The sequence below is a fragment of the Erythrolamprus reginae genome, chromosome 8, assembly GCF_031021105.1.
Source record: "Erythrolamprus reginae isolate rEryReg1 chromosome 8, rEryReg1.hap1, whole genome shotgun sequence".
Classification (NCBI taxonomy): domain Eukaryota; kingdom Metazoa; phylum Chordata; class Lepidosauria; order Squamata; family Dipsadidae; genus Erythrolamprus; species Erythrolamprus reginae.
In genome coordinates this window covers 26091255-26111714 of record NC_091957.1, presented here as the reverse complement: position 1 = coordinate 26111714, position 20460 = coordinate 26091255, and the positions used below count along the sequence as shown (strand labels likewise).

General features: G+C 45.5%; 2 protein-coding genes across 3 annotated transcripts; one reads left to right on the top strand and one right to left on the bottom strand.

The window, feature by feature from the left end:
* Nucleotides 1-611: 611 nt before the first annotated feature.
* ERMAP (erythroblast membrane associated protein (Scianna blood group)) lies at nucleotides 612-8840 on the bottom strand. Of its 2 annotated transcripts, XR_011559731.1 has the most exons (6): nucleotides 8272-8834; nucleotides 7042-7137; nucleotides 5972-6228; nucleotides 5773-5888; nucleotides 1641-2690; nucleotides 612-1577 (listed from the first exon to the last, which is right to left on the bottom strand). XR_011559731.1 is itself a non-coding variant. In XM_070759389.1 (5 exons), exons 1-5 carry the CDS (start codon nucleotides 8713-8715, stop codon nucleotides 2140-2142), a joined length of 1464 nt encoding a protein of 487 aa, XP_070615490.1. In that variant the 5' UTR covers nucleotides 8716-8840; the 3' UTR covers nucleotides 612-2139. The 2 variants fall into 2 exon arrangements, 1 of the variants encoding a protein (XP_070615490.1); XM_070759389.1 differs by having other exon boundaries at nucleotides 612-2690; nucleotides 8272-8840.
* An 874-nt stretch (nucleotides 8841-9714) lies between these two features.
* Nucleotides 9715-20139, top strand: SVBP (small vasohibin binding protein). Its single transcript, XM_070759388.1, has 3 exons — nucleotides 9715-9957; nucleotides 12778-14348; nucleotides 19881-20139. Exons 1-2 carry the CDS (start codon nucleotides 9787-9789, stop codon nucleotides 12862-12864), a joined length of 258 nt encoding a protein of 85 aa, XP_070615489.1. The 5' UTR covers nucleotides 9715-9786; the 3' UTR covers nucleotides 12865-14348; nucleotides 19881-20139.
* Nucleotides 20140-20460: the final 321 nt, after the last annotated feature.

Genomic DNA, 20460 nt, shown 5'->3' with positions numbered 1-20460 from the left:
TTGGGGTTGAATTGAAAGCTTTTCAGCTTACATTGGAAGGACACGTGGCTGTTTCTGGAAAGATGTTTTTTCTGGTGTTGGGAAAGAGTCGAGGGCATTGGGAGGAAGTGACAGAGACCAAAGACCCAGATACTTTCAGCAGAGGGGAAAATCTTTGTCACTCCCCCACTTAAATCCTCTAAACTCAGTTAATTTAATGTGGGGTTCTTTTTTGTGTGACTCTCTTAAGCTGTGCAAATCCATCCCATTTGAGGGTTTTGAAGTTTAGCGTGATTGTACAAAATGTGATTTAACAGCCAGGCGTAAACGCCTTGTGTGAATGAAGCCAACCTTGCAGATCTTGAACCAAAAGCAAGAGTGTTGGGTAGATAACCCCAAGTAGAATTTCCTTGAGTTCCAACAGCCAACATCTCAGCCAGGTTTGGGGCACCCAAGTGTTTAATTTTGGGGTGCCAGCAGAACAAAAGTAACAGACAAGGGACAAAGTGCAGCACAGAGATGGAGCCTAAAATCATTTGGTTCTGGCTGAGCCTTCCAGCCTCCCCCACCCGGTCAGTTTCTCACAGCCTCCCAAATTCATAAAACAACATTAACTTTCAAAGAAAGCAACATCCACTGGCCAAACTTTTACTGACAAGACTTTAACAGAGGTTCCGCCATAAAGGTTTACATAACATGATCACTTCTGGCAAGGGAGCCCCCCCCCATGAACTCCCTCGCCACCCCCTTTGCCCAAACCCAACACACAATATTTTTCCTCCCCAGACATCCCCTTTAAAATTCCCACCCTGGCCTGCGTTAAGCCAACACTGCCCTCTTGTGGACAACTCCTGAGTGTCACTTGTAATAGGATTGACAAGATGGCGGATAAAGCACCAAAGTCCCTTTTTGAGTCCGAGCTTCCTAACTCTTGTATTCTGAAATCAGGGCGCGTTTTGCACCCGAGACAGCTTTGCTTAACGGGCTTTTGACTGGTCCTGTGCACCTCCTGCTGGTTTTCGCAGGCTTCCCCATTGTGGAAGATTCCCAGAACAGGGACAAATGAATTCAACAGTTCGGGTGCAAACAGGTTGCATTTAATGCAACCTCAACCCTCACTCTTTGTGGCAGCTGGCAAATATGAAACCAAGCCTCCCATTTAGGATTGCAAGCAGCCGATAATTCTACCCCCGCTCCCCCCATCCACCTTTTATAAATAACAAACACATCCTGCGCAAGTCACGACACTAAACCTTCCTTTGAGAATTAAGACCTGTTTAACCCAGTTTTATTTTCGGATTGGTCCGTTAGTTCCCCTCTTGCTTCCCACCCAGCTTAAAAGCAGGAATTAAAACCCGCTAAGATCCGTAGTGTTGACCCTCCCTCTCTCTCTCTCCCCAATTTTGCAAAAAAAAAGTCAGGAATTTGGGGGAAAGCATGCAATAAAATAAAATACAGTGGTACCTCTACCTAAGAACGCCTCTAGATAAGAACCAGGGGTTCAAGATTTTTTTGCCTCTTCTCAAGAACCATTTTCCACTTACAAACCCGAGCCTCCAAAACTAACCGGAAAAGGCAGGGAGAAGCCTCCTTGGGGCCTCTCTAGGAATCTCCTGGAAGGAAACAAGGCCGGAAAAGGCGGGGAGAAGTCTCCATGAGGCCTCTCTAGGAATCTCCTGGGAGGAAACAGGGCCTCCACCGTCCCTGTGGTTTCCCCAATTGCACACCTTATTTGCTCTTACATTGATTCCTATGGAAAATTGCTTCTTCTTACAAACTTTTCTACTTAAGAACCTGGTCATGGAACAAATTAAGTTCGTAAATAGAGTCACCACTGTAACAATGAGGTCACCTGAACAAGGCTGACGAGAAGAACACCAGATATCCCTGTACCTTAAAAGACTCCCCCCTCCCCATTTACATCCTTCCTCGCTGTGTCTGAAAGTAGCCAATGTCATAGATCCCGAGGAGTGAGTCCCAAGGGCCATTGTTCAGAGCCGCTTCCCATGCTTTGCCCTGGAGGGGGAATTCTCATACCAACCTGGTTTCCCCCTTGCTTTGTTCAGTCCTAGATGCTTAGAATTCTAATCCAGAGCAGCTCTCATTTTCTCCGCATTGGGACCAATTTCGCTGTGGAAGATCCGGGGACCGGTAGATCCCTCAGATGCGGATAGTGTTAATCCGGAGCGGCTGCACGTTCTTCCCGTTGGCGTGGCTCTGTCCGGGGCTGAAGTAGGAGCAGAGTTTCCCCGGGAACTTCTCCCGGAAAGTGTAAAGCCAGGACATGTCATCAGCGTTGTAGAAAATGAGCAGCCCCTTGGCGTAATCCAGGAAGACCCCGACCTTCTCCAGCTTGCTCTTGACGTTCAGCCGCGTCCAGGGCTCGGTGCAGGCGCTGTACTGGTTCCCGTCATGCATGACGATGCAGTAGAAGCCGCGGCTGGGCTGGATCTGGATGTTGCCCTTGCGGGTGACGGCCTCATGGGCCAACCCGATCATCCACTGGGTCTTTTCCAAGACCACCACCTCCCAGTAGTGGATGCCACTGTTGAAGGCCTCCGAGCCCAGCACCGAGACCTCCACGTCGAAGCGCTTGGGAGAGTCCTGCAGTGGCTGCGGGTGCAGGTTGCCGTAGGAGACGAGGGTGCAGTCGTCGGAGAGGATCAGGCGCTGGTGAGCGGTGGCCGGGTCCAGGGTCAGCGTGGCGGGCACTGGGGAGGGAGGGGGGAGAGAGAGAAGCTGTAGTGAGGTCACCTGGTTGGGAGGGAGCCAGGGCTATCTGTTTTTTTATTTTAATAAATATTTTTATTGATTTTTAACAATAACAATAAAACATTCACACAACATATAACAGTGTGCCCAGTGTTCTTAGTGCAACATTCACATCCCTCCACCAAAATGGGGGCATATTTTGTATATAACATTTTAACTCAAGAGCAATTTATCTATTTACATATTATAGATTCCAATTTATTCCTCGTAGTTTAGTCTCAAATTCTACTGACCACATATCCTCTTATCTTGTCCCATCAGTTCACGCTGGTCAGTTTAATTGGCCAAATTCATCTTCTTATCCATAATCTCAAATTGTATATGATCTACCATATGCCGATACCAATTTTGTATTGTCCATTTTGTCGCATCCTTCCAGCCTAGGACTATTACCCCCTGAGAGCTTTCTATCGCTGCTTCTTTTATTTCTCTAAATTCTCCCATCTCGTTGCTTTTAACTAATACTGCCATTTCCTTTGTAATTGTCCATCATATATTTAACATCCTATTAATATCCTCTTACACTTTTTTCCAAAAGTTCTGCACTACCGGGCATTCTCAAAACATATGCATAAACACTCCTTTATCTTGACACCCGTGCCAACAAGTATTCTTAGCATTCTGCTGAAAGTATGCAAGTTGAATGGGTGTGTGATACCACTTATGTAGTATTTTCCTTCTCATTTCTCTGACTCCAGTATTCATGATTTTTCTTGTATTCTCCACTATATTCTTCATCGCTTGCATATCTACTTGTAATTCACTTTGCAACCATTTAGTCAGTCCTTGGAAGCCAAGGCTATCTCTAGGGCCATGATGGCATATCGGAAGGCATGCGAGGTGTTGCCCTATGTCAGCTCCAGGGCACATCACGGGCCTCCGGAGCGAATTCCAATCTCAGAAATCACTTATTTCTTGATAAAACCCCACTCTTTGTTCAAAAGCAAGCATACATAAATGAAAACACAGGGTTAAAACAGCACAGAAGCAGATACTATCTCTTTAGAGCCAGCTATAGAATAGAATAGAATAGAACTGGAAGGGACTTTAGAGGTCTTCTAGTCCCACCCCCTGCTTAGGCAGGAAACATTATATCATTTCAGAAAAATGGTTTTAGAATCTCTGCTTAAAAACTTCCAGTGTTGGAGCATTTACAACTTCTGGAGGCAAGCTGTTCCACTGATTAATTGTTCTGTCAGGAAATTTCTCCTTAGTTCTTCTGCCGCATGAGTCCCAGCGACCGGTTAGGTCCCACAGAGTCGGCCTTCTCCAGGCCTAGACGATGTTGCCTGGCAGGGCCTAGGGGAAGAGCCTTCTCTGTGGAGGCCCCGGCCCTTTGGAATCAGCTCCCCCCCCCCCCCCCCCCGGAGATTCGCACTGCCTATTTATCTATGTCTGGAAAGAGCACCAGAAACCCATTACTTTCGGCATACAAATTATTATTATTATTATTGTTGTTGTTGTTATCATCATCATCATCATCATCATCATCATCATCATCATTATTATTATTCCTGAGATAAAACTCAATTCAGTTACTTGAACATGTGTGTCTGCTCACCAGATTTGTTCCCTAGCACAGCGCCCAACAAGGATTGTCTTTTTGAAGCAGAAATCATGGTTTTAAAGTTTCATTGCAGCACACCCCCAGTTTCATGTCTCTTCCAAAGAACGGGATAAGTCTCCGTGCCCCAGTTCCCACAATCCCATTCCTTTATAATGTCTAGAAGTGACATCACACCTTAAAGAGGCTAAGGCTGTAAATTAATACCTTCTACTCTGTATCTCCTCTCGCCGTCTAAGCATTCTTCTATAGCGAGGATTTATCCAATGGCTTTCCTCTCTCATGTCTTCCTCACTCTCTGACTGGGACCACTCTCCCAATGTCACATCAGCCCCTTCTAGTGGTTCCTCAGGCTCACTCAAGCCTCTTGCTGCCTCACTCTCGCTCTCTGCTTCCTCTGGCAACCCCCCCAGGCTCAGGGTACCCAGAGGGGCCTGGCTCATCCTTCTCAGAATCTGACATGACCTGAGGTGGATAAGTAGCTAGCTGATTTTCAGCCTTGGGGAAGGCCGTTTCGCCCACCGACCTTCCGGTTTGCCTTTTGGGCGGGTTTGGTTTTTGTTTTTTTGCACTCTGGGGATTCAAGGAGGGTCAGAAAACGGACTTCTGTTTTGCCTGAAGCCCAGGAGTGCGTAAAACAGTGCAAAGGGCAAACCGCAAGTCCGTTTTTTCCAGTTTGGATGTTTTTCCCACTATCGCAGGCTTCAGTGAGGCCTATGCACATGCGCAGGGATGGGGGGGAGGGAATGGGTGTGGGCATATGCGCATATGCTAGCACATGCACATACTTTTGGCACGCAAAAATAATAATAAAAAGGTTCACCCTCACTGCTCTAGGGAGTATGGTAGCTCAGTGTTCTGGAAGGGAGTCACCACAAAGAAGGCCATGGCATATGGGATAAATATGGGGATTGAAGTCCTTTGGGAAGGGGGGGGTTATTTAATAATTGGATTTGTATGCCGCCGCTCTCAGGGACTCGGGGCGGCTCACAACATTTCAACAATAAAACAGTGTACAAAATACAATTGGATTGAAATAATTAAATAGTTAATCTAAAACATTATAAAAGTTAAATATCAAAAATCATTCACTCAAAGACAAACCAAGCATACTAGGGATCTAGTGGTTCTTCCCCCAGGTTCCTTCAAGTGACATTGTCTAGTTGATGCGACCTGGAGAAACCCGACTGTGGGACCTAACCGGACGCTGGGATTTATGTGGCAGAAGGCGGTCCTGGAGGTATTCTGGTCCAATGACATGTAGGGCTTTATAGGTCATAACCAACACTTTGAACTGTGTTCGGAAACCAATTGTCAACCAATGCAGTTCGCAGAGTGCTGGGTATACCTTGGAAGGCCCAAGACTGCTCACAAATTTTTGTTATGTTGCCCTTTGGAGGTTTGAAGGCCTTGGAGTGGGTCTCCCCGCCCACTACCTGGGCCAGGAGCTGACTCACCTGGCTGGATGTCCTGGAAGAGGGATTTCCAGATGGTGTACTGCAGAGGCCCCATGTACTTCGACGTGGGGAAATCCTCGTAGGTGAGACTCGTTTCGTGGATCTTCCCCTTCAGCCTTGGAGGAAGGGAGGAGACTGAGGTTAGCCACAGCTGTGCCCCTTGCCCCACACCCTGGCACTGCCCACCAGTTCCACCCACCTCTCCGAGAGGGAGGCGATGCCCGCCAGGAAGTTGTGCTTGTCGGTTTCCGCCAGCCTCTCCTGCAGGATCTGGCTTCCCTCCTGCACCTTGCGCAGCTGCTGGCTGTAGCGCTGGATCTTCTGCTCGATGTCGGTTAGCGTCCGGGCCGTGTCGGCCTCCAGCTCCTCCAGCATGGCCTTCTGGCGCTCACGGAGAAGCCGGTGCAGCCGCTCAAAGGCCTCACCGATGGTGGCCCGCAAGCTCTTGGCCGAGGACTGGAAGACAGGCAGGAGGCATTGAGTGGGTCCCAGTCCCCAGGGGATGGGAATGCCAAGGGAAGAGCCCATGCCCGGCCTTTATAATAATAATAAGATACTTGCCTAATCTGTTATCATACTGAACCTTTACAATAACAATAACAATAACAACAGACTTGGAAGGGACCTTGGAGGTCTTCTAATCTTAGGCAGGAAACCCTACATTACTTCAGACAGATGGTTATCCAACATCTGCCTAAAAACTTTCAGTGTTGGAGCATTCACAAGTTCTGGAGGCAAGCTGTTCCACTGGTTAATTGATCTAACTCTCAGGAAATTCCTCCTTAGTTCTAAGTTACTTCTCTCCTTGTTTAGTTTCCACCCATTGCTTCTTGCTCTAACCTCAGATGCTTTGGGGAATAGCTTGACTCCCTCTTTGTGGCAGCCCCTGAGATATTGGAAGACTGCTATTCATGTCTCCCCTGGTCCTTCTTTTCATTAAACTAGCCATGCCCAGTTCCTGCAAACGTTCTTCATATTTTAGCCTCCAGTACTCTAATCATCTTTATCACACTTCTCTACACTCTTTCTAGAGTCTCAACATTCTTTTTGTATCGTGGTAACCAAAACCAAATGCAGTATTCCAAGTGTGGCCTTACCAAGGCCTAATAAAGTGGTATTAACACTTCACATGATCTTGATTCTATCCCTCTGTTAATGCAGCCTAGAACTGTGTTGGCTTCTTTGGCAGCTGCTGCACATGGCTGGCTCATATTTAAATGGTTGTCCACTAGGACTCAAAGATCCTTTAAGGAATCCTTGCGACCTTACCTTGGTTTCGGCCAGCTGGTGCTTCAGCAGAGCCAGGGCCTCCGTGTGCCCACGCTCACTGTCCTGGAGGGTCTGCAGCTGTTCCTTCAGCTCTCTCTGGAATGAGACCAGCATTGGGGTGAGGGTCTTTTGGCAGTGTGTGGGCAGCCCCCAACTTGATATAGACAGGATAGGGTGGAGAGAGCGGGCCAGCTGTAGTGGGCATTTTAGATTATCCATCATGGAGAAGCAGGAAGCTCACCACCCTGCTCCATGGGCTACTCTGCAACAGGGCAGAGCAGAGTCCCATTGGCCCACACTCAGGGAAGCAGGAGTTCCCCTCAGCCAGCCTGTCAACGATCCCAGAGACATAATAGACCAGAGGTAGGCAAAGTTGGCTCTTCCATGATATGTGGACTTCAATTCCCAAAATTCCTGAGCCAATCAGGCTAGCTCAGGAATTCTGGGAGTTGAAGTCCTCGTGTCATTGAAGAGCCAACTTTGCCCATCCCCTGTAATAGACCTGAGGTTCCCCCATGCCAGCTTGGCATCCATGCTGAGGAAGAAAGGAGCCCAGCTGGCCACCACTCAGGGAAGCTCGTTGGCCAGTCAGGCACCCATCCTGAATGAGAAGCAAGGAGTCCTTGCGGCCTGGAACAGGGTGCAAAGCAGGTCTCAAGCTAGCCTGCACCCAAGGGAGTGTCCCTTGCATAGACTGGCATCCACCCCGGAGACGTAGTAGACCCCAGCTGCCCTCATGCCAGCTTGGTACTCATCCTAAAGAGGCAAGGAGACCCTTTGTATGCAAAGGTGTATGTGTGCGTGGGGGGGGGGGGGTGTCAAACCAGGGCCCCAGCTGACCACCATCCACAGAATGAGCGCTCCATGGCCAGCCTGACACTCATCCTGGAGAGGCAGAGAGTGCCCAAGGTCTAACCTGGGGGTAGGGGGCAAAGCAGGATCCGAAGTGCCCCTTGCTGAGGAAGGCAGGAGTGTCCCGTGACCAGCCTGGCCCCCATCTTGGGAAGTCAGAGCTGCCCCCATGCCAGCCTGGCCCCCATCTTGAAAAGTTAGAGGAGGCGCCTCCCCAGCTGCCCCCATGCCAGTCTGGCACCCATTCTAGGGAGGCACTCTTCCCCCAGCTGCCCCCATCTTGGGAAGCCAGAGGTGACCCCCCCCCAACTCCTCCCAGCCTGTCCCAGAGGTGGGTGAGTGAGAAGCCCCACACATCCCCACACCGCTGCCCCAGACCTGCATCTCCTCGAAGGCCTCGTCCAGGCCGGTGACCTGGTGCTGCTCGTGCAGGGCGGGCCGGTCGCAGAAGAAGCAGACGACGGCGCGGTCTGTCAGGCAGAAGAGGCGGACTTTGGCGTGGGCTTTCCCGCAGGGCGTCCCTCCGCCTCGGCCTCCCCGGCCGGCGCCCAGGGCGGCCTCGGGAGGGAAAGCGGCGAAGCGCTCGACGATGTTGGCCAGCTTGAGGCTGGGCGCCAAGGCCGGCGCCGAGAAAGCCCGGCGGCACTCGGGGCAATCGCGGGCGGGCGCCGCCTGCGCTTCCTGTCGGCTCCAGTGCTCGGAGATGCAGCGGCGGCAGAAGTAATGCTCGCAGCCGAAGCTGACGGGCTCCTGGTAGAGGCCCAGGCAGATCGGGCACAGCAGCTCGTCTTTCAGGCTGCAGCCCGGAGCCGGCACCGCCATGGCCGCCCCAAGCTCCCCGGAGGCCCCGGCTGAGGCCCCCAGCAGCCCCGAGGAGGAGAAAGAGGGGAAAAGGACCCGCTCGGGGGCGATGCTCAGGAATAATGTAAAGGCTTCCGCTCCTGTCCGGAAGTGGCGCTTGGACTTCCGGTCTCTTTTTATCTGTCTGTCGGGAAGGCCGCTCTAGGCCGCACGCGCCCTCGATGCTGGATTCGTGACGTCAGAGAGAGAAAGCGAGCGAGCGAGAAGGCGCTCGTCGGACTTTCCTGTCTCTATGGGGGTGGCCTCGCTAGGTCGCGCGCGTCTTCGATGGTGGTTGTGACGTCATAAGAGAGATTCATTAATTTTATATATTTACTTTATTCGATTTATATGCCGCCCTTCTCCTCGCGGACTCAGATCCCCACTCCCCGCGCGCGCCCGGCCCCCAGTGGTCTTTAGAATAGAATTGAACAGAAATAGAAATACAATAAAATAAGGAATAGAAATAGAATAAGGATTACGATTAGGAATAGGATTAGAAATAGAATTAGAATAGAATAATAGACTAGAGTAGAATAAGAAAGAAATAGAATAAGAAATAGGAAAAGGAATAAGAGTAGAATAGAATAAGAATAAGAATTAAATATAAGATTAGGATTAAGAATAGAATAGAATTAGGAATAGAATAAGAATTAGGAATAGAATAAAATTCTTTATTGGCCAAGTATGATTGAACACATAAAGGAATTTCTCTGACCTAGCGAGAGAGGCGCCCGTCTGACTTTCCTGGCTCTACATGGAGGGCGCTCTAGGCCGCGCGCGTCCTCGATGGTGGGTTCATGACGTCATAGAGACACACACACAAACACAGACAGACAAACAAAACACCCCGCGAAGCCGGCCCGTCAATGGCCTTTGACGCGGCGAGAGTGGCGCTCGTCGGACTTCTTCTGACTTTGCGGGGAGGCCGCTCTAGGCCGCGCCGTCCTCGATGGTGGATTTGTGACGTCCTAGTGTCGGCCGCGCGGCCAGCCGTGGCGCCTGCGCGGTGAGGCGCTCCTCGGCCTGACGCCTTTGTTAGGTCTGAGGGGAATGGAGCCCGGCGGGGGCCGACGCGAGAAGCCACCGCCGCCGCCGTTAGTGCTGCCTCCCGCCAAAGGCAAGGAGGGCCCCGGGTCCAGCGGCGGCGGCGGCAACGCCCGCCTGGAGAAGGCCAAGCAACGCTCGGCTCAGCAGGAGCTGAAGCAGCGGCAGCGCGCCGAGGTGGGCGGAGGTCTCTTTTGAGGAGACCCCTGAGGCGAGGGGCCTGGGGGGGCTTACGAAACGCCTCCTCCCTGGTCTCTGAGGTCCCCCACACGGAATGAATTAAGCCTCCTTAATGGCGGGGTGAAGTGGGGGTGAGAAGCAACCGCGCCTGGGGAACTCCCCGCCACTGCTGCGTCTAACAGTGGTCTCCTGAGGAGAAATTTGGGGTTGGGGGAAAAGCTTGGTTGCTACGTGTCAAGCCCCTCCCTCCGTTTTGACTTTTCCATTGTTCTTCAGGTAGTTGATTCTCAAGTGTGTCCTGAATACAGTTAGTCCTCGACTTACAATCATTGTGGAGCTTGCCCTTTCCGTTGCTAAGCGAGGCATTGAAGTGAATTTTGCCACCCTTTGACGACCTTTCTTGCCATATTTGTTAAAGGGAATCCCTACATTTGATAATTTAGCCCAGTGATGGTGAACCTTGGGTGCTGAAAGAGCATGGGCGTTCACTGTCGCACATGCACGAGTGCCCACACCCATAATTCAATGCCTGGAGAAGGTGAAAACAGTTTATCTTGCCCCCCCCCCCACCAGAGGCCGTTTGGTGGTCGGAAACGGCCTGTTTCCCAACTTCTTGTGGGCCCAATAGTCTCGTGTTCTGCCCTCCTCAGGCTTGAAAGGCTTCCCTGGAGCTGGGGGAAAGGTAAAAACACCCTCCCTCATCCCCCCAGAGGCTCTCCAGAAACCAAAAATGTCCTCTCAAAGCCTCTCAAGTGAGCCAAAAATCAGCTGGCTGGCATGCACATGCATGTTGGAGCTGAGCTAGGGCAACAGCTCGTGTGTCAGCAGACATGGCTCCCTGTGCCACCTTTGCCACCCGTGCCTTAGGTGCACCATCACTGAGTTAGTTGAATAGTTGTTGAATCCGGCTTCCCCATTGACTTTGCTTGTTGGAAGGTCGCAAAACAGGATCATGTCACACATGCACACACACATACACACCCTAAGATGATGCTGCAACCTCATAAATATGAACAGGTTGCAAAGCATCTGAATTTTGATCACGTTACCACAGGGATGCTGCAAAGGTCATAAGTGTGAAAAACGGTGGTAAGCCCCTTTTTTCCACTGCCATTGTAACTGAATGGTCACTAAATGAATAGTTGTAAGTCGAGAACTACTTGTATTAGGTAAGAAAGGTGGGATGAAGATGAAATATAAATTTTTTTGTAGGCAAGGGGGAAGTGGAGGCTGCCCTTTCTCTAGCCCCTAAAACAGTTGGCAAGAATTTTGTGGGAGGGAGTCCTATGGACAGCTTTCCATTTGTCTGCCCCTGAGGATCCAAACCAGAGTTTTCCAAAAATGTCAATAATCTCTCTCTCCATGGGACTATCTAAGTTTACCTCCTGGACTGCCTTCTGCCGCATGAGTCCCAGTGACCAGTTAGGTCCCACAGAGTCGGCCTTCTCCAGGTCCCATCAACTAGACAATGGGACCTAGGGGAAGAGCCTTCTCTGTGGGGGTCTCAGCCCTCTGGAATCAGTTCACCACAGAGACTCGCACTGCCCCCACCCTCCGCACCTTCCGTAAAGGTTTAAAGATCTATCTGTGCCACCAGGGTTGGGGCCATTAGACCCTAGCCCCCTGGCCAACAATTGTAGTATGTCTTGCTGTGTGAATGGGAATGAATGCTTTTAAATGTTATTAGAGTTTTTAAAGTTTTTTAATGATATTAATTGGATTTTTTAGATATGTACATTGTATATTGTTTGCTATATTGTGAGCCGCCCCGAGTTCTCGGAGAGAGGTGGCATACAAATACAATTAATAAATAATAAATAAATGAGTTAACATTCATTGCATAGTCAGGCAAATGTTTAGATTGGATTTAGCAATTTCCCATGTATTTCCCAAGGGCATAGGTAGGTTTTGTTGTTTGGATTATTATTGTTTTTATTTAAGTTTTAATCTTCAATTCACAGCCTGGAACTGGCAAAAATTTAACAGTCCAAGTCCTAACCCCAAGTATATAGGCAGTTCCAAGAAAGGTGGTGGTGTGGTTTTGTTGTTCTTGTTGTTTGCAAAGTTCTGATATTTAGATCTAATAAGTTCAAAATTTCCATACGTTTCCATACATACCCTTTGGCTATTGTTCCAAGGCCATGATGGTGAACCTATGGCACACGTGCCGGGGTGGCACGCTGACCCCTCTGTGGGCAAGCATGCTATCGCTAGCTGCTCTTCCAGCATGCACATCGACCAACTGGAAATTGGCCATGTTCCGTCATGCGCTGGAACCCAAAAGAGAGCAGCTAGTCGGAGCGCATGCACCGGACCAACTGGCTGGCATGCATGCACACGACAGAACCCGGAAGAGCAGCTGGCCACCATGAGCATGCACACTGGCAAGCTACTCTCTCCCAGGTTTCAGTGCTCTGGCACTATCACTGCTCCAAAGGTCTCCTATTACTATTTGTACAACCATTTATTTCTTCTTCCACAATCGTTCAACTTCAATTTGCTTGTTGTGGTATTTCATTATTTTTTTTCTAGCTGTTTCTCTTCAATTTCTACATCACCCGGTTTACCAATATCAAAGAACCGGGCTTTTTTCTTTTCCACAATAGAGATGTCAGGAGTGTTGTGGGCCAAGTTTCTGTATTTGGATCCATAAGATCTTGACCTATTCATTTTCAAGAACTTTATTATTGTTGTTATTGTTGTATTTATGAGACTATTTTCCTGAAATAAATGTTGGGGGTGGATGAACAATTTCAGGAAGTGATCGATGATTGAAGAGTTTAGGGATGTTGGTTTAACCTCTGCTTTGGTCCACAGATCTATGCCCTCAACCGAGTGATGACAGAGCTGGAGCAGCAACAATTTGATGCCTTCTGCAAGCAGATGAGGGCTTCCAGTGAGTGAGCCCTGCAAACAGCCAGATCTTTGCTCTCCACACAAGACTTCACTCAAGGTCTGGACGCTGGACCATGGTCAGTGGTCTGTAAAAACCACAATGGGAAGTCCCCAGATCCCTTTTCCTTTGGGCTACGGCAGTGCCTCTCAGCCACTTCCAAATCCACCAAAAGTCCAAGTCCTTGCCAAAATGGAGTTTCTCATTGTTTGAACTGTGTTTTTTAATCCTATTTATTAAATAAATGTGTGTTTTATATCTGTGCAAATAAATATCTGTCTGTGAGACCAATGCAGATATGGTCAGGACCATTATGATAGTTCCATGAAACCCAAAAGGCAAAGAAAAAAATTACCCCCTCCTCCCTCCCCCACAACAGAGTTTCGGGGTACACTGCCTCTTCGTATGGAGTCATTGCTTGTAAGTCACTGATGGGTGAAAAGTACTTAAGGCTCTTGATTGTTTGGTGTGGCATAACGTCGTTCAAGTGGTTCCTTGTTGCACAGGAATGTCCTTTTGTATATCTGAAGCCTGATAGTATAGCCTTTATTGTCATTGTACATCATGAATACAACAAAATTGGTTTTAGCCACATCGGTACAATCCATGACAAAAAATACAACATAAATAGTAATATGGGGTGGGTGGGACTAGTCATATATTTCTGCATGTGCGTGGAGTAATTATGGTTGTTTTCAAGAGTCTGACACAGCCCAAGGATAGAAACTATTTTTAAACCTAGTTGTCTGGCTGGCTATGTTTTGATGTCTTCTGCCCAATGGAAGGAGTTTGAAGAGAGATTGACCAGAGTGTAAATCATCTCTGAGTATCTTCCTTACTCTGCTAAAGCAGTGAGATCTGGCAATGTCATCCAGTGGTGTTAGAGGGCAACCAATGGTTTCTTGTGCCTCCTGTCTGAAACAGTTAAACCAGTGTACCATACTGAAATCCAGTACGTGAGGACACTTTCTATCGTGGACCGATAGAAAGAGGTCATCAGCCATTGTTCCACCTGATTTTTTTCTGCAGGACTCTAAGGAAATGAAGTCTCTGTTGGGCTTTGCCAATTACTAGGGGCATGTTGTTGTTTTTCAGGTGAGATCTTGACTAATGAGCATTACCAAGAACTTAAAAGAAGAAACCCTCTTTGCACAGCCACCATGCCCCCCCCCCTTAATATACAGTGGAGCAGGTTCCTCTCTGCGTTTCCGGAAATCTAGCACCATCTCCTTTGTCTTCCTAGTATTTAGATATAAGTTGTATTTTGAGCACCATGTGGATACCTTCTGGAATACTTCACCTTATGTTGATTTGTCCCCTCCAGTTGTGAGATCCAGCACCGTTGTGTTGTCTGCAAACTTTTATTATGATGTTGGATGGTTCAGAAGATATGCAGTCATGTATATACAGCAAGTATAGGTAGGGGCTGAGGGGAGCCTGCGCTGGGAGATGTAAAGGACCCAGCCCTTACTGTTTGTGGACATCCTGTCAGGAAGTCGAGATTGCGCATGTGCCGAATTGCTTTCTAGGCATTTCACCTCTGGCTCCGAACAAAGATAAAATGTAAAGAGTTTTCTCCCTCTTAAAAAGACTATAAATCTTCCTTAGAAAAATATAGGAAGAAACAAGAATCTGTCGGCATCAAAGTGAGTTTGAAGATTTATCATTTCAAGCAAAGACGGAGGTGCTTTCGCTGTAACAAGGAAGTGATAAGTGAGTACAATAAATCTTAAAATGGCGGAGGGAGGGAAAGACCTCTCGAGTCTGGCTAAAATTGAGCAGAAGTTAGATAAGCTGCTGGAGATTTGTAGCGGGTTCGAACAAAGATTCAACAAAGTTGAGAATAAAATGGAACAGATGGATTTAGAAGTTAAACAAATTAAAAAGGAAGGCGATTCTTCTGCTGATAAGATACTGAAAGTGGAGAAACAAGTGATGGATTACGATGGAAAAATAAGACAAATAAATGACAGAATCGCAAATTTGGAGGACAGACAGAGAAGGAGGAATTTGCGTTTACGAGGGTTCAGAATGGATTTGCCCTCTGAATTTAAGTTAATAGAAGCTGTCTGTGCTTGGTTAAATAAACAGACAGGCGTGGAGGTCAGTGTGGAGGAGCTGTTGCGTGTTCATTGGGCAGCCCCCAGGAGAGACGGCAGACAGAGAGATGTGATCATCGCTTTCCTTAGTGAAAAAAAAGCAGAGATGATTTATAAAACTTTGAAGACTTCTACGAGCCTTAAACAAGACGGAAATGAGATAAGGGTTCTGAGGGATCTTTCCTGGGAAACCCTGAGAGCGAGAGCTGTGTTGAAACCAATTGCAAACCGGCTATATCAAAGTGGAACCAGATTTAGCTGGGGCTATCCAGTGGCCATCTTGGTGTTCCAGGACAATAAAATGTACAGAGCACGTTCATTGGAGGAGGGAAAGACTTTGCTGGATCAACTGGGGATTAAGTTTGATGAAACTGGAGCACTAGCATATGAAGGAGAAGAGGCTTTTGACGGTCGGAGTACCCCAGATGAGGAGGAAAGACGAAGGGAAGAGCAGCTGAAGGAGTTAAGCGGGCAGGTGGAGGCCATCAGAAAGGAGCAGAGAAGAACACGGGCTCAGCGTGAGAAGAGAGCCAGAAAGTGATGGTGTTTGGTCCCTTGTCTTGTTGTGGGGGGGGGAAAGGCAAAGGAAAAGAATTATTACTATTACAATTACTATTAATGTTGTTATTATTATTATTTTTCTTGGAGATGCTTTGGGATTCCTGTATATCTGTCATTCAGTGGGGGAAGTCTAAGGGGGAGAAAAAGGGGGTTTAAGAATTTAAAATTAAAGAAGAAATTAAAGAAGGAATTATTTAAAGGAGAAAGGAGGGAGGGAGAAATTTTCTCTTTTATAAAATTAAAAAGGGTTGAAAGAGGAGCTAGTTTGAGTGGGAACGCAATCCAGAAAATGTGCCTCAGGTATGGGCAAGGTTTTTTCTTGTCTTCTCCCCTCTCAGTGGGGGGAGCACAGGGGGAGGCACGTTGGGGGGGGGTAATAGGGGTAAAGAAAAGGGAAAAATATAAACCAAGGGCAAAACAAGAGGGGAAAAGGGTGTTTTTGGTATATTATGACGGAGTGTAAGATAATGGTTTTAAATGTGAATGGTTTGGGATCGGATTTGAAACGTTTTAGGATATTAAGGATGGCTAAGCAATATAAGGTGGATATTATGATTTTGACAGAAACACATAAAAGAAGGGGAGGAAGGGATAACTTGATTAATGATAGAAATTGGAAATGGGTGTTTGAGTCAAGAGGAACGCAAAATAGTCGAGGCACAGCGATTCTGATTCATCAGAGAGTTAATTTTGAAGAGGTGGGAATTCAGAAAGACAGAGAAGGAAGGTGGATATTTGTTAAAGGGAAAATAAATCAAAAGAAGTTGACATTAGCAGCAATTTATGCCCCAAATGGGAAAACAAAACAATTTATAATAAATACTAAGAAGAAGTTAGACAATTTTAAGGAGGGCTCAACTTTTTTGGCAGGAGATTTTAATATGCAATTAACAAATGGGAATGCAAATAGCAGGATGCTACATTTAAATAGACTTAATATGGTGGATTTACATGCAGATATTTTAAACAGAGCTACATATTATTCAGCAAGACATCACACATTTAGCTGCATAGACTACATATTAATGAACAGGGGAGGTAATATACAAGTTAAAAAAGTAGACATTAAAAGTATATGGATATCAGATCATGCCCCACTATTGGCAGAATTGGAAATAGGTCAGGAACGAAATCAAAAAATTTGGAGATATAATGCAGTTGTAACTGCTAGGGAACAAGATAAAGAGAAATTGCAAACAGAGTTATCAGAATATTTTAGAATTAATGATGTGGGTGGTATTAAACAATCAATTGTATGGGATGCATGTAAGGCCTTCATGAGGGGACAATGTATATGTATGGAAGCAGATATTAGGAAGAGGTGGGGTAGAGAGAGGGAAAGGAAGATAAGGGAAATAGATTTGATACAAGAGCAGTTAAGAATGACGAAAAGTAGAGATTGGAATAGTTTACTGAAATTGAAAAAGAAACAGTTGATGGTGTATGATGAGATTAAATGGAATAAGATGAGAATGGCGATGCGACAAAAAATACAGAGTTGGGGGACAAGATCAATGCAGCAAATGGCGAGATATCTGAAGAAGAGGAAAGAAAAATCATGTATTTTAGCATTGAGGGACACCAGTGGAGTGGTTAGATATGGTAATGACCAGTTAGAGGAGATAATGAGGAAATATTATGAAGATTTGTATAAAGAGGAGCAAGTGAAGATAGAAGTCCTCAAGGTTGGGAAAATAGTAAGTGAAGAAGACAAACAAATTTTGAATGCAGAAATTACACAAGATGAAATTGCTAGAGTAATTAAAGGGTTAAAACAAGCCAAAGCACCGGGCCCAGATGGGTTTACAGGGGAATTTTATAAAACTTATGTGAATGTTTTGCTTCCGCATTTGGGGAAATTGTTTAATAATATATTGTCAAATCGTGATATCCCGCAGACATGGAAGCTTTCAGAAATTGTTACCATTCCGAAGATGGGTCGAGATTTAAGGGAGCCTGGGTCTTACCGTCCGATCAGTTTGGCAAATCAGGATTATAAAATATTTATGAAAATACTGGCAAATAGATTAGAAAATATTTTACCAAAAATAATTGAAGAGGATCAATATGGATTCGTGAAGGGAAGGAAAATAAGTGAACCAATTAGAAATGTAATGAATGTGATGCACCATGCTACCGTTACTAAAAGGAAATTGGGAATTTTGAAATTAGATGTTTATAAAGCTTTCGATAAAGTTAACCATAGTTACTTATATAAATTATGTAACAAATTAAATATGGGGGAAAAATTTTGTGAAACTATAAAAGAGATTTATAAAGGAAATGAAGCATATATAAGAGTGAATGGACAAAGAACGCAGAGTATTAAAATATTAAATGGCACCAAGCAGGGATGCCCTCTGTCTCCAAAATTATTCGTAATAGCAATAGAGATCTTAGCTAATAAGATAAGACAAGATAACACTTGGGCAGGATATAGAATAGGGAAATTAGAAATGAAAATAAATTTATTTGCAGATGATGCAATTATATTGACCCAGACCCCGATGGAGATGATTAAAGGTATAATAAATATTTTACAAGAGTTTAAGCAGGAATCGGGACTGTCGGTTAATATGGAAAAATCAGAGATTATGTGTTTAAATACAGATCCGAGAGAACAGATAGAAATTAGGAAAGAATCAGGGTTGAAATTAGGACTTAAAAAAATAAAATATTTGGGAATTTGGTTATTAAAAAACCCAGTGAAAATGGAAGAGATTAATTATAGAATAACATGGAGGAAAATGTTGAAACAGATGAGGAGCTGGAAAGATAAAAAGCTAAGGAGACTCTCTAAAATAAGAGCTTTAAAAATGATGATAGCTCCCAAGATGATGTACCTATTTCAGGTGCTGTCGGGGGGGTTATCGGTATGTAAGGTTAAAGAGTGGGACAAAAAATTAAATTATTGGATTGAAGAAGATAAGAGACCAAGAATAAGAAAAAAGTGGTTAATTGCGAATGAAAAAGAGGGGGGATGGGGTGTTCCATGTTTGGAGCTGTATAGGGAAGCCTTTCAAATGGAAAGGTTAATGGAGTTGCAATTAAGTGAAAATAAATGGGCGAAATTGGAAAAACAGATAAACGGGATGAATAATAGAGAATTGATTTTTAGGAAGTGGAATAGGAGAGATATAGGAAAATTAATAGGCCCAATGAAAGGGACTATGGAAATTTGGAAAAAATGGCAAGGGAAAATAGGATCATATAAATCTAAACTGTCATCGCTTTATGTAATAAATAGAGAAAACGAAATTAACTTAAATAGGGTTATAGGAGAGTTGAAGGGAAGAGGGATAACTAAGATAGAACAGTTATACGAGAAGGATGGCAGGCCAAGCAGAAATCGCATAGAATGGTGGTTAGGTAAGGGAAGGTGGCTACAAATAAATGCAATATGTAAATATCTAAATGAAAGGGAGAATAAAGAAGTATTATGGCGGGAGGAGACAGGGTTAGAGAAAATAATAAGAGAAAAAAGCGAGGGGATAAAGGCGCAAGCAACTAATATATACAAACTGCTAGTGCAGTCAGATGGGGACACGATTGATGGATTGACTAAATGGTGGCAAAATGAGATATCAGTAGAGGTACAAGAAATGGAAAATATAGTAGAAGATATAAGGAAAATTAAAAATACAAGAATTAGGGAAATGAGAAGGAAAATATTACATAAGTGGTATTTTACTCCCGTTCAATTTGCACATTTTCAGCAGAATGTTAGGGGGAATTGTTGGCATGGTTGTCAAGATAAAGGAGTGTTTATGCATATGTTTTGGGAATGCCCAATAGTGCAGGAATTTTGGCAAAAAGTGAAAGAGGATATTAATGGAATGTTAAATATACAATGGACAATCACTAAGGAAATGGCAGTACTAGTAAAAAGCAATGCGATGGGAGAATTTAGAGAAATAAAAAAAGCAGCAATAGAAAGTGCTCAGGCAGTAATAGTTTTGGGTTGGAAGGATGCGACAAAATGGACAATGCAAAATTGGTATAGGTACATGGTGGATCATATTCAATTTGAAATTATGGAAAAAAGGATAAATTTGGATAATGAAACTGATTTGGGACAGCTGATGGGACGGTGGGACAAGGTAAGACGATATATGACGAGCAGAATCCGAGACCAAGCTACAAGAAATAAACTAGAATCACTCTATAATATGTAGACAGATATATTGCTCTTGGGTTAAGTGGATTAAAAAAGAAATACCCCCAATTTGGTGGTGGGGAATGTGTGTATGTCGGGGTGATGGGCACAATTCACTTTTCACTATGCACTGTTTTATGTTGTGTGATTTAAATTGTTAAAAATCAATAAATAAAAAATTTAAAAAAAAAAAAAAAAGACATCCTGTCAGGAAGTCTTTGATCTAGTCACAAGTGAAGGGAGGGAAATTCAGGTCAGTCAGCTTTTCATGAGAATGTCTGTAGCCCAGCTACAATCTATAATGGGTCTGCAACCCACAGCTCTGGAGCTGCATGTGGTTCCCTGTCACTCAAAACGTGTCACAACCTCCAATGTCGGCATGCGATTTATTGAGCTTTTCATCCATCTTTTTTTTCGGAGTCCAAAATGTTTTTGCTACATGCAGAAATAAAAATTTGTTTTCTCTGCAGCAGTTCATTGATTATATAAATGCAACACGCTATAGTTTTTTTAAATTTAAAAAGGCATTTTAGATTTATATACCGCTTCACAGTGCTTTACAGCTCTCTCTAAGCAGTTTATAGAGAGTCAGCATACTGCTCCCCCCCACCAACAATCTGGGTCCTCATTTTACCGACCTTGGAAGTATGGAAGGCTGAGCCAACCTTGACCCTACTGAGATTCAACCTGCCAAACTTGGCAGCCAGTGATCAGCAGAAGTAGCTTGCAGTACTGCACTCTAACCACTGCACCACTGAGGCTCTTATGAAAGGCATTCTGACATAATTCCC